Raw genomic sequence first — 16,442 nt, 5'->3', positions numbered from 1 at the left:
ATGGCACAGCATGGCACGACCCTTTCAAAAGACCGAACTGGCACATGAGTCATGCCGTGCACGACCCATGAATCATGCCGGCCCAAGCCCTTACGGACCGTCGTAGGCCTAACCGCGAATCAAAAAATCTCAACCCAGCCCAACCCCACCCCCTCTTATGAGCCATGCCGGCACGACACGACAGCTGACGGACTGTGCCTGACACGACCCGACTTATGCCGGACCAAGCCATGTCGTGGATGGCCCGATCCATTATCCATCTATATTAATTGTGTTGATAAATGAAATGGATTCGCAGAAAATTAATCTTAACGAGCCCTAGTACAGCCTAATTTCAGGCTGATCACCACAAACCAATTTTTTTGTTATTTTACCCTTTCTGGCATTTTTTTTTTTTTTTTCTCACATTTCAGATACAATTGTTGTCAAACAAAATAAATCTCACTTCCAAGAAGTTCATAACCTCCATGACCTCGGATCCTTAAAACTAGTCATGAGTAAAAAGCTCTATATTCTCAAATATTATAAGATTATTCATCTCTTGGAAACATATATCATGATGCTATATCAGTACTAAGCCAACAGATCTGTCATAAATACACTTCAAAAGCTTACATAAATTATAGTTTCAGAAAGGATAGGATATCCAAAATCAGTCTGCATTCGCTCACTTCGTGAGCACAAGCCAGCCATTTTTCTTCTCCTTTCTTGTCGGGTAACATAAATCATTAGAATAAATATAATCCTTGTGATTACAAGACGAGAAAACTCTAAACAAAACTCACGAACTCAGCTCAGCTGCTGAATGAAGCTAAAGATACAAAAGATGACCAAAAAACTTTGTTTTATTTAAATTAAAAAACTATGGAGGATATGAAAAAAACATATTAAATTGCAGAGTTGATAACATCTGAAGCATTAAACTCTGTTATATGCCACGGATTTGTTGAACAGACGATGGATGTAGACTACCTGAAGTCCACTAGCACATGCTAGCACCAAGTACTCCATTATTGTATAGAAGATAAGGCGCCTTCTAGTACTCTCATTTGCTGTGTGCATACAAAAGAACCAATGAAGGTAAGAGATGCTTTTCAATTTTCAACTAAATGCATCACCAAAGAATGACCAACGAAGGTAAGAAATAGTTTCTAATTTTCCAACTAAATGCTTCAGCAAAGAATGACCAGTGGACACAACATAAAACAGTTTGCAATACTGTCAATATACAATACTGTTACTTGACAAGAGATTCTGTTTGCAAGAAATAAAAGAAAAAAAACAAATGGTGTTCTTGCAAACAATACTTGCAAAATTTTCCAACTCGGTCACGGACTTGTGCTCAACAAAATTTTGAAAGCTTTCATCTCTTGAAGATTTTAAACAGCATTATTATTTGACATCATAGGATCTGTCATTTTGTCTAAAGGAGGAAAACAACAAAAATTAACATGTTCTATAGAAATCCCGATTAAAGCTTAATTTCCCAGGGAAACGAGAGCTGATCTAAAACTGAAACCTTTAGCTTTTCTATTACATAACTACCTTCCCCAAATCTTTTCTTTAAAAAAAAAAAAAATCATGATCAAACCAATCAGGCTTGCAGTTAGCACCATATAATATCCTAAGCAAGGTGAATATGATTAGTATCCTGATCCATGGTGTTTATCACAGGGAAACAAAAACAAAATTTTCTTCTTCTTCTTTGTGTGTGCGTGCGCGCGTGTTTGGTTGGGCCATTATACATAACCAATACATAATTAACACTCATATGCTCTTTAATTATCTCTGAAATTCTTTTTGAAATATAACATAATTTTAACGAGGCTTCAGTTTTTTTTTCCTCAATTATTTTCTACTTGAAAATGTCTCTAAGTTCAAACCAACTGTTTATAAAAACTATTTAGCAGTTGGAAAAGTCTGAAGGCTAAAGGCTGATTTCATAAGAATTCTTTGATTTAGATTAACCCAAGAAAATTGTAAAAGTTAAGAACTCCAAGCAGTGCTAGAATGTGTTTCCTTCCACTGTCTAGCTAATATCATAACATATAAAGTTATGTAATTTAACGTATTAGTTTGGGATTAAAGCTTCATTGAGTTGAGTTTTGTAATTTAACTTACTATGGCGGTGGCGAGCTTCACGTGCTCTCAGGTACCGCTGTTCTGCTGTAACGGACTCCAATGCTTCCCTAAGCTGTGCAATCTTTACATTTATGGGATCCAAATGCTCTGCAAGATTTTTTTTTTTAAAAAAAAAAATCAAAGAAAATTTGTGAATAGCAATCTGCACCAGTGCATTGCAATATTCAGGTGTCATATTAACATGAAAAAAATGATGTTTTTATTAGATAAAGAATGGAAGCACGGTGCAATGGGAGGAAACCTGCATGGTGCCAATTATCTTAAAAAATGAACCTTCAGCATAGTTAAGTTTTTGATGTGATTCAGCATAGTTAAGTTAAATTAGAAATATCCATAGCAAGACATCTATAAGACCATCACCATTTACCCAACAGAAAAAATAGACAAGTTCTTGTCCTTGTCATATTTTCTATATATATAGCATATTTTTGAAAAGCAAGAAAGGAAAAAGGAATGGGTAAAAGCCCCCAAAAGGCAAACCACTGTAGTGTATAGCAAATATTTCATGGGACTAACCATCTTTGGCCAGGTCATGCTCGTTGGGAATATGACCAACATGCACGTAGAAAGACACAGTCTCTGGTGTTCTGTCTGGGTTATGAAAACAAAACTTGTACATTCCAGCTTGTGGAGCCTTAAACTCAAATTTGTCACCCGAAGTTCCCTTCATAGAGTGCACAGTGTTTCCCCCTGGAGATGTCACCTGCATATTATTTGAAGGAATGTCAGCAATATGCCACAGAATTCAATATAAATTGTCAGGTTATGATACCAACAACTATGCTACGCATTGAGATGAAGGAAGACATGCCCACAAAATCAGGCACATTAAAACCGAACTAATGGCCATATATCAAAGTGCAGTTTAAAGTTAAAGGTATGTCTGCCAGCATAAGCTCCGTATTTGTCCTTTATCAATTTGAAGCAACTTAGCAATCACTGAGCTAAAAGAAAAAATTGGAACATTTGAAACTGAATACATCCATAAGCGGATTGCAAGCAAAATCTATACATGTCATGGCACAATCACCATACTGCATGATGATGTGATATTGCTGGTACACTAAGGTGCGCATACATAAACATAGTATGAGTGCATACATTTAAAAAAAAAATGATTTAAAAGCAATATGTAAAAGGGAAGAGATACATATAATCAACACAAACAGCCCAGTATAGCAAATATTCTTCTTTCTTCCTCCTGATGAGTGTTAAATGTAAGAATTGCCTTACACCAAAGAGACAAAAAGTGTAAAACATCTTGCATAAAGACTTTAGAGAAGTTCATGCTACATTAGGTGAAAGCAATACCTTATAACAGTAATTTCTACTCAATAATGACCTTGAGAAGATCCTTCAAATTGTTAACAATATTCCACATGAATAACAATCACTCTCTAGAAGGCAAGGCAACAAAAATAAGATAATGCTTAGATCTACTAGGAAGGCTTAAACCACTTTAGTTTTGCATATCATGTTTAAGCTTATGCTCCACTCCACTTAATTGTTTCAACAAGCATGGTCAATAAAGGCAACACAACCCATTAGCATCTCAAATCGTCGATGCAAAAATTGAAACAAGTTTTATTGCACCATAATAGTACCATATTGATATGGTATGGGTTGATATGGTACACCCCTATACCATCACATGGCATGCTGTTGAATGTGGGACAACAACTATATCACATATTAGTAGAGTATCAATGAAGCCCTCATACCATGGTGGTAATTTACTCGGTATGGTACACAAGGTACCAAGTAGTATGGGTAGGTCCAACAAACCTCGATTTGTTGAAGGGATGGACATCAATGGAATAAAAGGATAGATGATGAGAACTTTCACGAGTTAGATGTCTACGTTCCAGGTTATAATCTTCATGAAATATATAACTAGTAATTAGGGTGAAGGGATTTCAATAACAGGCGTATGCATGCTAATTTCAGTACAGCATGCTCATTTTAGAAATAAGTTTACATAATGAATTCTAGCTTGTTCCAGTGGTCATACCCCTCTAATTAACAAGAGATTCTAGGTTCAAGTATTCAGGCCTAGATGGTTATAGTACCAGTGGGTCTCCCTCCTTTTCTCTCTCTCAAAAAAACAAAAGTTCAGGTATATGGGATTGATGAGATGAATAGAGATGTTATAAGGATCCCCTACAACCACTACAAATATTATAAAGCAGAAAAATGTTTGCTTTCCACTAATTGCAGGTGCTAATTGCTTTCCACTATAACCACATCCCCCCTCCATCCCCCGGGGGGAACCCCCAAACACGAGAGAGAGAGAGGAGGGGGGGCGCCAACACCACTCTTGGTGTGTCATACTCAATCCCCACTTGGGGAACAATGGAATACATTGCGGTGTCAAATCTTATCCATTCCCCAAACATCTCAACTGTAGGCTTGAGGTTGTGCACGCCACAAGTGGCAACACAAACAGCTTCCTATAAAGTGAGAAAGGGCTTGGCGGAAAGATGACAAAGATCAAAGATTATGTAGCAAGAAACTTAGTGGTTTTGAGAGATTGCTCACTCACATACATGGTTTGGTCTAGGTTTGCCACTGAAATGTGGAATCAAAGTTATGTACGTTGGAAGGATTTTTGTCCCAGCAATAATGCAATTTTAATGTTTGCCTGAGTAGCCCAGTATAACCTTTAAAACTTAATGTACTACTTAGAAGAGGTAGGGGATGAGATGAGGACCAACCTTATTAAATGCTTAAGTAAATTATCTAAGGAACATCCATTAAATTAGCAAAAGAAATTAGTAAAATTAACAATCTAATGATTGCTATAAAATCACAAATCACATATATCAATTATCTAATATCAACTTTATTCTTAAAAAATTGAATGAGTAAGGTATCTAGTACTAATAAGAATGATTGTATAATGTATACATGACTACATAATTATTGTATTCAACATGCTTATGCAACAAATGCATGCATCCAAATTGATATTTAGAAAAAAAAAATCCCAAAATTTTGACATGCTTTGCCAAAAAGGACAAGGTATCTTTCTCAATTTTTCTCCATAGTTTGCTCATCAAATTGGGGATTTCATAGATATAATAGGATCTTCTTGTTTGCATGGACATATATGGAATTCACAATTTTTGGATTTTAATAAGCCCAAAGGTGCAATACCATACAGCAAAGTTGAGGGGAGCTGAGCATATGTGGAAGAGTTATGTTCAAGAAGCAAATAAGATCAGCGGCAGACTTATAGTGATAATATTGGGTGATAAATACACTTAAAATAGAAGATTTTCCCCATGGATAACCAGCACAGCTTGCTTACGAATATTCTATCAAGCTCGAGAAAAAAAAATACTATGCATGTATATTGACAAATTCTTTAAGTTATACAATTCCAGCTAGATTTATGAAGATAAAGAAATGTTAGCAGCAAAGTATAGATTGGGACTCCAGAGACTGGTACAAGATGCAATGGCTGGTTTCATGTTATTGTATAGTGAAGGGAGCATGTAGCTATACAAATTGAAGATACATCAAAACAGCAAGTGACAACCTGCAAGCCAATTTAAGACATAAAAATAATTCCATAGCCAAAGCCTCAAAACCAGGATGCCTACCACAATAACAACTCTAGGAAACTAAGATGATTGGGCCAAAAGAGAGATTGTCATATGTTATTTATAAGTATGGTGGATTAGGACATATTTTGATTATGTGTCCTAAAATGCAGGTAACACTAGCAGAATTAACTTCAGAACTCAAGTAAATGATGATGAAAGTAAAGAACCACCTAAGCTATGCCTCATTTAATCATCATGTAACACTTTGCATTTATGCGATGCTCAGCACTGATCAGTGAAAAACCAATATTCCTAGAACTCAAGTCACCTTCCCAGCCAAATCATTAGTCTCATTATTGATGGAGGTGCTTCAGAAAAATGTACTGCTATCTGAACTGGTGGAGAAGTTAAATTTTCTGAGCTAGTTGGGAAGTTAAATTAAAAGATGGAAAGAAATGAGCATTCCTATCAACTAGCTTGGCTGAATCTCTGAGAAAGCAGTGGTTAAGCATCGATTTTTAGAGAGATATTCTATGGGTCATAGCAACACAATAGAGGTTTTAAGATAAGTCATTCCTAGGTTTGCAGCTCATAATTCATTCGAACATCCATGACTTTATGGCAGAAGAGTTAAGCATGATACATTTCACAACACATAATCCTTTCTCCATAACAACAAATTGTTAGTGTTGCAGCCGGATAAGTCAAAAATGCGACCAGCAATGTACAAGCAGTTAATAGACTACCATAGCTTGCAACAATGTATCATTCAAGACTTGCTTCAAAAGTGGCACTAAAGACACATGTATTTAGAACACTGTTTATGGAGAAGGAAGGTGGTTAACTCTCTTTATGCAAGCTAGCGAATCTTCAGGCAACATATGATTAACTCTTTTTATGGTACAGGAATGCGATTAACTCTTTTTATGGTGACACTAAAGACATGATTTAGAAACACATGTATTTATAAACACGGTTTATGGTAAAGGAAGGTGATTAACTCTTTTTATACAAGCCAGCCGATCTTCAGGCAACATAAGACATATAGGACTTGTTTGGTTCGTAAGAACAACTTTCCTTCCTTGGAATGTTATTCCTGAGAAGTCGAGTTCTAAGAATATGATGCCTAAAAAAATGGTTTTGATATTTTTGGTTGTCCATGGAAAAGTAATTTATTTCAAAGTGGCTTATATTTGGTTAAGCATCTACTTTCCTGAGAAAACTATGTAGAATATCTATTATATCTTCAATAAATATAAGATCATACTATTTTGTTCCCAAACTTTATACTATTTTGTTCCCAAACTTTATATGTATATCAATATAATATGTATATTAAGATAAATATAATATTAATATAATATAATATAACATTAGATCATTAAAATTTTTTATATTAATATAATACTAATATAAATTAATATATATATTAATATATACTAGTATATATTATTAATATGAATATTATATTAATAAAAAATAATATAATATTATATTGATATTTATATTAATATTAAATGAGAGGATGGTATTAAAAGGATATTTTTGGAGGAAAGGAAAAGGCCTACCCATCCCATAGGAATTCTCAAAATCCACCTCCTCCATTGGTTTTTCTATATCATGAAACATGGGAATTGTATTCCCATGGGAACATCTTTTTCCAATTTCTCTCTCATGAAAACTCCAACCAAACAAAAGGGATTTTTTTTTGTTTAATTTCAAAGTAATCACACTCCCCCCTCCCCCCCTCCTCCCAATTCCCGGGAACCAAACAAGCCCATAATAACTCTTTGATTACCTATCCGACGGCACTATCACAATGGACATTGCTATCAATTCCTTTTATAACTCAGCAATATGTTTAAAATGGAGTGCCAAAATTTCATCTTTACCATCTAACAATCAAACCAAGTTATTTCGGAGTTCAAAAGACTCCCATAAAAAATCAAAAAAAATAAATAAACAAACAAACAAAGCATATGCAATATGAACTCCATATTTCCCAAGAAAATTAAGAAAGAATCGATTTTAATTAACAGACAGGACGAATTCAATTGACTTCCACCACATAATGGAAAAGCAATAGCTCATGAAACTCTGAGTTTGATTCTATAGGGAATTCAAGGCCATGGAGGCCGATCCCATACCCAAACCGCCAAATCAGACTCTCCACTCGACATAAACTCAGAAGAAACAAAACCCTAGGAAGAAACAAGCACGAGATCAAGGGGTTCGAATCACTCACCACCAGATCGATGCCCGGGTGATCGGAGCTCCAGAAGAGATCATGATCGACGACAACGAAGTTACCTGAAACGGTATCGCCCTCGTAGAGCACATAATCGTACACGCACTCCACATCGTTTACGGTGATGGAGAGAGCGGAGAGACGTTGAGGGCAGCTGAGGAGAAGCCCTAGAATCAATAAGACCTCCGCGAATTGGATCGATCTCTCCCTTCTCTCCATCGTTCTTTCTTCTCGATTGCTTCTCGAAGAACAGTGTTTCGAAGATCACGGAAAAGTGGAGGTTTGGGGGCGTCCGATCGATCGAGGACGAGAGCCGTGCCTACTCCCTGAGTTATTTCCCGACAGCGAGAGCTCGGGATTGTCATAAGACGGATTCAATCGAAGCGGTGGCCAGGCTTATAAATCCCTATGGCGTGATTCGCTGATACATGTGATGCTTTGATGAGGGACATGGACGGTGGGGATTGATTTGATGAAACATGCCGTTTTAACATTAATGCAAGATAAACCCAATGATTTAAGGAACAATTGATTGTGTACAGAGCCAAAGCTAATAGGGCATGAACCAACTAATGGTAAATAGGCTTGGCCCTTTTGAAAAAAAGAATAAAAAACCAATTCAATAGTGCGTTATCTAAGATTTATTACTAATGAGACTCATTTGATTCATAGAAAGAATTTTTTTTAAAAAAATAATTTTTTAATAATAAAATTTTAACATGTTTGATTAATCATAAAAAATAATTTATTGAAGAATGATTTGTATTTGGTTGAACATCCATTTTCCTACAAAAATTGTATATAATATCTATTAAACCCTTAATAGATATAAAACTATATATTCTTGCTCCCAGATTTTATATAAATAATAATACTATATATATATTATTATAAATATAATATTAATATATTATAATATAACATTAGATCATACTAATTTATTGTATTAATATAATATTAATATTTTAATATAATAAATTTCTTAATATCTTAATAAAAATAATATTAGATATAATATTATATTAATATAAATTTTAATATATTAATATAAATACTATATTAATATTAATACAAATACTGTATAAGTGTAAATATTAAAAAATAATAAATATTATAATATTAATATATATATTATATTTATATAAATATTAAGATAATATTAATATAATATCATATTATTATTACTCAGTATTTTATTCTAACCATCTATTGATATTTTGTAAAATCTTAACTGTGGTCTTGAAAGGATATTTTGGAAAGAAAAAAAGTATCATCAATTTCTATTTCATGGAAAGTTTTAAAATTCACTTTTCCCATAGGTTCATACTTCTCATAAAATGTAGAAATTGATTTTTCATGAGAAAAAATTTTTTCTTCTCCTAAGACTCCTATCAAACAAGAGGTCCTCCCTCCATTTTTTAAAACATTGCCTCTTTTCCCCTCTACTTTCCGTGAAGCAATCAAGTTCCTATTTTACGACAAAGAAAAGAACCTGATATCTATTAAGGTTCCTGATATCTAGCTATAACTTTGATGTTTTCTCCCTCCCTTTGCAACAGTAAGTGTCCTCAATTGCTCAATTTCTAAATTTGAAAGCCTTCAAATAGTTGAGTGGCAAAAGGATAAGGTAAGAAAATTAATACGCTTACCTACATTAATTCTTACAAAAACTTTGATACTTGAGTATCAAACAAAGCAAAATGTTCGGCATTGAGGACATATATTTGGTTCAATCTGCAGATGTGTGTGTAGCAACTTCTCTATCATGTGATTAGTTTCAACATTTTTAGGAATGACCAAGATCAGGAAGCTAGATACCGACATAGAATGTTTGAAGGCGAAGCTCGCTCATGAAAGAGGATTTGAGAGAAATATATGATGATTTGAATGAAAAAGAGGTGGCAGGTTCTAATGCCTTTGGTTTTCTAGAAGGATATTGTTGGCAGTATGCAAATACGCCTGCTATAGATTCTAGTACCTTAGCTTAAGATTTTATTATCATGCGTAGTTTTGTGTGATTATATTATAAAAGTTGAATGAGGACAAAATTGAGCAAAATCTTTTTTGGAATGTACTTATATTGGAAGCTTGCTGCCGTATCATATATATATATATATATATATATATATATATATATATATATATATATATATATATATATATATATATATATATATTAACGATACTTTATAAAGTGATATTATAGTATTACCAACTTAGCTCCTCAGATAAGTTTGATTGTGCCACATGTACCTCAAAAAGAATGGATTATGTGGAAGGTTTCAAAGGAGCGAAATGCATGTGGTTACAAAACCCCACGCATCATCTAAGCTTCCCTATTTGGCTGCTCAAGCCTTCCATCCGATTGGGTTAAGGAGCTCTTACTCCTTCGCCCATATCCTCTATGAAGATCGTGACGATGCCATCATCAGACACCTTCAACGACTGCTTTTCCCTTCCTCCCCTCCAGCCTCCACCTTCTCCCAATCAGTCACTAGCTTTAGCGATGGTTCTTTGCTCTGGGATCCAAAAACCCTCACACAAATTAATTACGTCAAGTTACGCATGGAGCCGATGTCGGGTCGGAAAGCTCCCAAGTGAGGCGAGGGGGCTTGGTGGTGCCGAAGCCGGGGGAAGGGAGGGAAGGAGGTTTAGTGGTCGCACGAGCCAGATGTGGCACGAAAAATGATAGGGCGAGGCCACAGTAGGGGCGGCGCGGACGGCCGTAGCCTGGGCCTCATGCGGCGGGGGCAAGGGATGGAGAGAAGCGGCGGGAGGAAGGGATGGAATCATCGTCACCAGCCGGTGCTGGCATCAGAAAGCTCCCAAGTAAGGCAAGGGGGTTGGTGGTGCCAGAGCCGGAGGAGTGGAGGGGGTTTGGTGACAACAGAGCTGGGGTAGGGGAGAGGAGGGGGTTTAGTGGTCGTGCGAAGTCGGAGGCGGCGCGGACGGTGGGTGCGGTGACGGCGGTGGGGCAATTCCACGGTGGGGGTGATGCAAATGGCTGCAACCTAGGCCTCACACGACAGGGGCGGGGGGTCGGGGGGAGGCGGCGGGAGGAAGGGATGGGAAGGAAAAAAAAAATATTTGAGGAAGGAGGAAAAAGAAAAAAAAATATTATTATTTTATTATTAATAATGATTTAAATATTTTTTTAAAAAATATTAATTTTAAAATAATAATAAAAATATTATTTTTTAAAAAATATTATTTTTTAAAAAATATTATTTTTTAAAAAATATTATTTTTTTAAAAATATTATTTTTATTATTAATTTAAAAATATTATTTTTATAATAACATATTATTTTTAAAAAAAATTATTTCAAAAAATTAATAATAAAATATTATTTTAAAAAATATTATTTAAATAATATTAATTTTAAAATAATAAAAAAATATTATTTTTTAAAATATTATTTTAAAAATAATATTTTTATTATTAATTTAAAAATACTATTTGTATGATAACATATTATTTTTAAAAATTTATTTCAAAAAATTAAGGATAAAATATTATTTTTAAAAAAATTATTTCTAAAATAATAATAATAATATTATTTTAAAATATTAATTTATTATTAATAATAATTCAAGTAATAATAATAAATTATTAATAATAATAAATATTATTTTATTAATAATAAAATATTATTATTATTATTTAATAAAAAATATTATTATTTGATTAATAATAAAAAATTATTTTAGTAATAATAATAAAATATTATTATTTTAATAATAATATATAAAAAGAATAATGTATAAGCGAAGGATCTATGGACTTTTCTATCTCTCTCGGCTTGGGGGAGGGTTGTGGCAGAGGCACCATGGGCGAGCAAGGGGCAGACGGCGGAATCGAGCCCGTCTTCTTGGTCGAAGGCTATTAAATGCAGAGATTTGGCTTTCAAATTGACACAGTACCATGCTCTGTTTGTGGATAATTTATCAGGTTTGCTCTGATCTGATGGATCGATTCAGAGTTCGAAACATATTATTTTAAAAAAATAATAAAAATATTATTTTTTAAAAAAAATAAATTGGTATATTATTATTTTTAAAATTTAAAAATAATATGTTAGCTCGCATAGTTGTGGTATATGCTTAGATATACTTGATTTGTCATTTAAAGGGTTGTCATACACTTATGGGTTGTATGGCCGTAGGATTGAAAATGGATTAGATATGAATTGGAGTATTGGAGTGTTGTCAACTCAGCTTCTCAAATGGGTTGAAAGAATATCTCTTTAGTATAACTATTTAATACGATACAATTAATATATTTTATTTTTTTATATTTGACCCCACACAATGCATGGATCTTCGACTAGTTTATGCATAATATGTATAAGAGTGCTTGTTGATATTACCGTATCTTACATATCATAAGGTTCTCTCTCTACATATATATATGCATGCATATGTACATGCACGCGTGTGCGCATACATAAATACACATGTATATAGATTCATTGCATATGCATATGTGTGCATGAGGATAAGAAGGTTTGATTGCATTGTCAAAAACTCAAAATGTTGCAAAAGAAATGCTTGAAATAAAGAAGTTGGTGTTTTACACGAGGGCCAATGCCAATTTTCTATCAAGTAGTTCTTGAGTAGCGACACTATACGAAGTGTCACAGGGCTGATTTTCGTTTAAAAATTTTGCAAGAATATAAGCCTTGTATGGCACTAGACCCACATCTAGTTCAGCCTCGCAACACTCTCCACCTATAAGGGACACAATATCAAGGCACATAGTAGAAATATCAAGAATTTTCTTTATTCCAATTCTCATATAGTACTAGATAATAGAGATTGTTGCTCCTAAATTGATTTTGATGATTACAAAGCAGATTGAAGGGATACAAATAATTTTAAAATGAAAAAGTCCTTATGCTCTTCAAGGGCAAAATCGTAATTTCACTAAAATCCTGATTTGATAGTATCATTTGATAAAACAAATGATTTGAAAACTATTGGTGAAAATTTCATTATTTTTGGACTTATATTTTTGAAGTTATGAAAGTTTGAAGTGCATGAGTCGACTCATGAGTCAACTCATGGCACTGTGAGCTGATTGGCACGCAAAAATTCTCCTTGGCATGCTAGTTTTCTGGCTTGGCACGACCTGTGAGTCGACTCATGAGTCGACCCACAAGGCATGAGTCGACTCATGAGTCGACCCCTACTGATTTGAGCCAAGAATTTCCAGAAACGCATTCCCTGATAAATGCAACAGAAGTTGACTCATGAGTCGACTCCTGATGCATGAGTCGACTCATGAGTCGACCCCTGCGACGGAAAATATCTTCAACGGATAGTTTTTTGCCCATTTTAATTACCTTTTATGCTTCCTAAAATTGCTCTAACGGCTCTTTATCTGTCTAAATTATTTTCTCTTGCTTCTAATGCTGTAAAATGCTTAAAATGGTGAAAGAAATTGCAGATTAAATAGAGATCAAACGTGAGATCAAATATAAAAGAGAGGATCCGAAATCTGCACGAAAAAGCCTGAGATCAACGAGATAATTTGAGAGAAAAAGAAAAGAGGATCCAAAATTCACACGAGAGATTGTGAAAGAGATTCAAGAGCTTTCAAAGAGAGGATCTTTCAAGCCTATTGTTCAACCTTGATCTAGAGATCTTCCAAAGCTTTAAAGAGATCTTCAATCAACAATCAATCTCTTCTCAAGCATTCGTTCAAGCGTTCATCCACTTTGAGAAAATCCGAAAAGGGGTTCTTCATTTGAGTAAAATTTTTATTGTTATATTCGCTCATTTAAAGGAGCTGTTATTGTATTAATCTGTGCTCAAAATTTTTCTAACTCTTTGTGAGTTTTTATTCTTGTTTTTGGAGGATTTCCAAAACAAGAAAAGGTTGATCCGAACCTGAAATCGGAGTGTTTTGGGTTTACTTGTACCCAGAAAACAAGTGATCTAGCTTGAGATAGCTAGTGTCGGAGTTTCCGACGTTTTGTATTCGGGTTGAATACAAAATATAGTGGATTGAAATTCTCAAGTAGGATCTTGGGGAGTGGATGTAGGTGCAAGGTTAGCACCGAACCACTATAAATCCTTGTGTTTGTGGTGTGCTTTATCGCTTCACTTTATTTCTTTATTATATTCTTGCATTCCTGCTTTAGGTAATTAATATTGAATTAAAATCTTTCTCTTATTCATCATAAGTAATCAGTTGGGCTTAAAATTTTTAGAAACCCAATTCACCCCCCCTCTTGGGTTGCATAGCTGGGCAACAAGTGGTATCAGAGCCGGTGCTCTAGCCCTTCTTTGATCTAACAATCAAAGAGCCAAAGATCTATGGCAACCCATGTCGGTACTTCTCTAGCCGAGGGCAATCTACAAACAGACCTCCACTTTTCAATGGGTCTAATTACACCTATTGGAAAGCTCGGATGAAGATATTCATACAAGCACTCGACTATGATATGTGGAGTATCATAGTGAACGGTCCTCACACACCCACCAAGATTATAGATGGTGAGGAGTCAACCAAACCCGAAAAAGAATGGGATGAGATTGACAAGAAATTGGCACAATTAAATGCCAAAGCCATGAATGTCCTTTATTGTGCACTAGATGTAAGTGAATTTAATCGCATTTCTACTTATGCATCTGCTAAAGAAATATGGGATAGGTTAGAAGTAACCCATGAGGGAACAAATCAAGTAAAAGAGTCTAAAATAAACATGCTTGTACATAAATATGAATTATTCAAAATAGAGCATGATGAGTTCATAACTGCTATGTTTACTCGTTTTACTGATATAATCAATGGTTTAAAGAGTCTTGGCAAATCTTATACTAACAGTGAACTTGTAAGGAAGATTTTCAGGTCACTGCCAAGAACTTGAGAAGCCAAGGTGACTGCCATCCAAGAAGCAAAGGACTTGAACACTCTACCTCTAGAAGAGCTTCTTGGATCCTTGATGACTCATGAACTTAGCATGAAGCAACATCAAGAGGATGAAGTCAAAAAGAAAAAAACCATTGCCCTCAAATCCACAACTTCGCCTGATTATGAAACGGATGACTCTGAAGATGAAGAACAGGATGAAGAGATGGCACTCATCACCCAAAAATTTAAGAAGTTTCTAAGAAAAAGGAAACAGGGGATGAGAAAGAAATTCACAAAAGGGGATCAAAGCAAAGAAAAGGAGAAAGATCAACCCCTTATATGCTACGAGTGCAAGAAGTCGGGACATGTCAGATCCGAATGTCCATAATTGAAGAAAGGTCCAAAGAAGTTCAAAAAGAAGGCAATGATGGCGACCTGGAGTGCGAGTGATGACTCAAGCTCCGACGAGGAAACCTCAACAGAACAAGCCAATCTGTGCCTGATGGCACACGAAAATGAGGTAACTTCTGAATCCACTAGTGAATTTACTTTTGAAGAATTGCATGAAGCATTCTATGATTCAATTGATGAATTAAAGAAAATAGGGAAGAAAAACAAAGAACTGAAATTGGAAAATCAGTCCTTAATAAAACAAGCTAAAAATCTTTCAATTGAAAAATTCACATTGATTCAAGAAAATCAAAACTTTAAGGATGAAATTAACAAGCTGAAATCTATAGTAGATAAGTTCACCTTAAGTTCAAACAAACTAAATATGATCCTTGATAATCAGAAAGCTATATATGATAAGGCTGGACTTGGCTATAAACCCCTGAAGAAATAAAAATTTTTGAAGGATATTTATGTAAATTATTCAAGTAACAAGTCTACAAGTATTACTTGTTTTAAATGTGGAAGAATAGGACATAAATCATACACATGTCTTATTAACAAATATGCAAACACAAAGAAAATATGGGTTCCAAAAGGAACCATCTTGACTAACCTAAAAGGACCCAAGAAAGCTTGGGTACCTAAGACAGAAACTTGATCTTTGCTTGCAGGTGTGTCTAGCATCCCAAGAAGGAAACTGGAAATGGTATCTTGACAGTGGATGCTCGAGACACATGACTGGTGATGAATCACAATTCATCACGCTTGATGCTAAGGATGGAGGGATGGTCACCTTTGGAGATAATGGCAAAGGAAAGATCATCGGGATAGGTAACATTGGTATCACTCCCTCCAAATACATTGAGAATATTTTATTAGTTAAAGGTTTAAAGCATAACTTACTTAGCATTAGTCAATTCTGTGATAAAGGGTATAAAGTAGTTTTTGAATCATCTGTTTGCATTGTGACGAGTCCTATTAACGATGGCATTAAATTTATAGGACATAGGCATGGCAATGTTTATATGGTAGATTTAAATGATTTAGCCAAATTAGACATGCAATGCCTAGTATCTTTGAATGCTAAAATTAATGAGACTAGTTGGCTGTGGCATTGTAGATTTGCACATGTTAGCGTGCACTCTCTTTCAAAATTATTTAAGAAAGATTTAGTTCTTGGTTTGCCAAAACTGAATTTTGAAAAGAATAGAATTTGTGATGCATGCCAATTAGGTAACAAACTAGAGTATATT

The 16,442-nt window shown here is 34.6% G+C and overlaps 1 protein-coding gene across 1 annotated transcript; it reads right to left on the bottom strand.

Annotated features, from left to right (window-relative positions):
* Nucleotides 1-586: 586 nt before the first annotated feature.
* Nucleotides 587-8,302, bottom strand: LOC105046586 (transmembrane emp24 domain-containing protein p24beta3). Its single transcript, XM_010925215.4, has 4 exons — nucleotides 7,936-8,302; nucleotides 2,659-2,845; nucleotides 2,122-2,229; nucleotides 587-1,052 (listed from the first exon to the last, which is right to left on the bottom strand). Exons 1-4 carry the CDS (start codon nucleotides 8,155-8,157, stop codon nucleotides 919-921), a joined length of 651 nt encoding a protein of 216 aa, XP_010923517.1. The 5' UTR covers nucleotides 8,158-8,302; the 3' UTR covers nucleotides 587-918.
* Nucleotides 8,303-16,442: the final 8,140 nt, after the last annotated feature.

The sequence above is a fragment of the Elaeis guineensis genome, chromosome 6, assembly GCF_000442705.2.
Source record: "Elaeis guineensis isolate ETL-2024a chromosome 6, EG11, whole genome shotgun sequence".
Lineage (NCBI taxonomy): Eukaryota > Viridiplantae > Streptophyta > Magnoliopsida > Arecales > Arecaceae > Elaeis > Elaeis guineensis.
The sequence above is the reverse complement of the archived record's forward strand: the minus strand, read 5'-3'. Positions and strand labels throughout refer to the sequence as shown.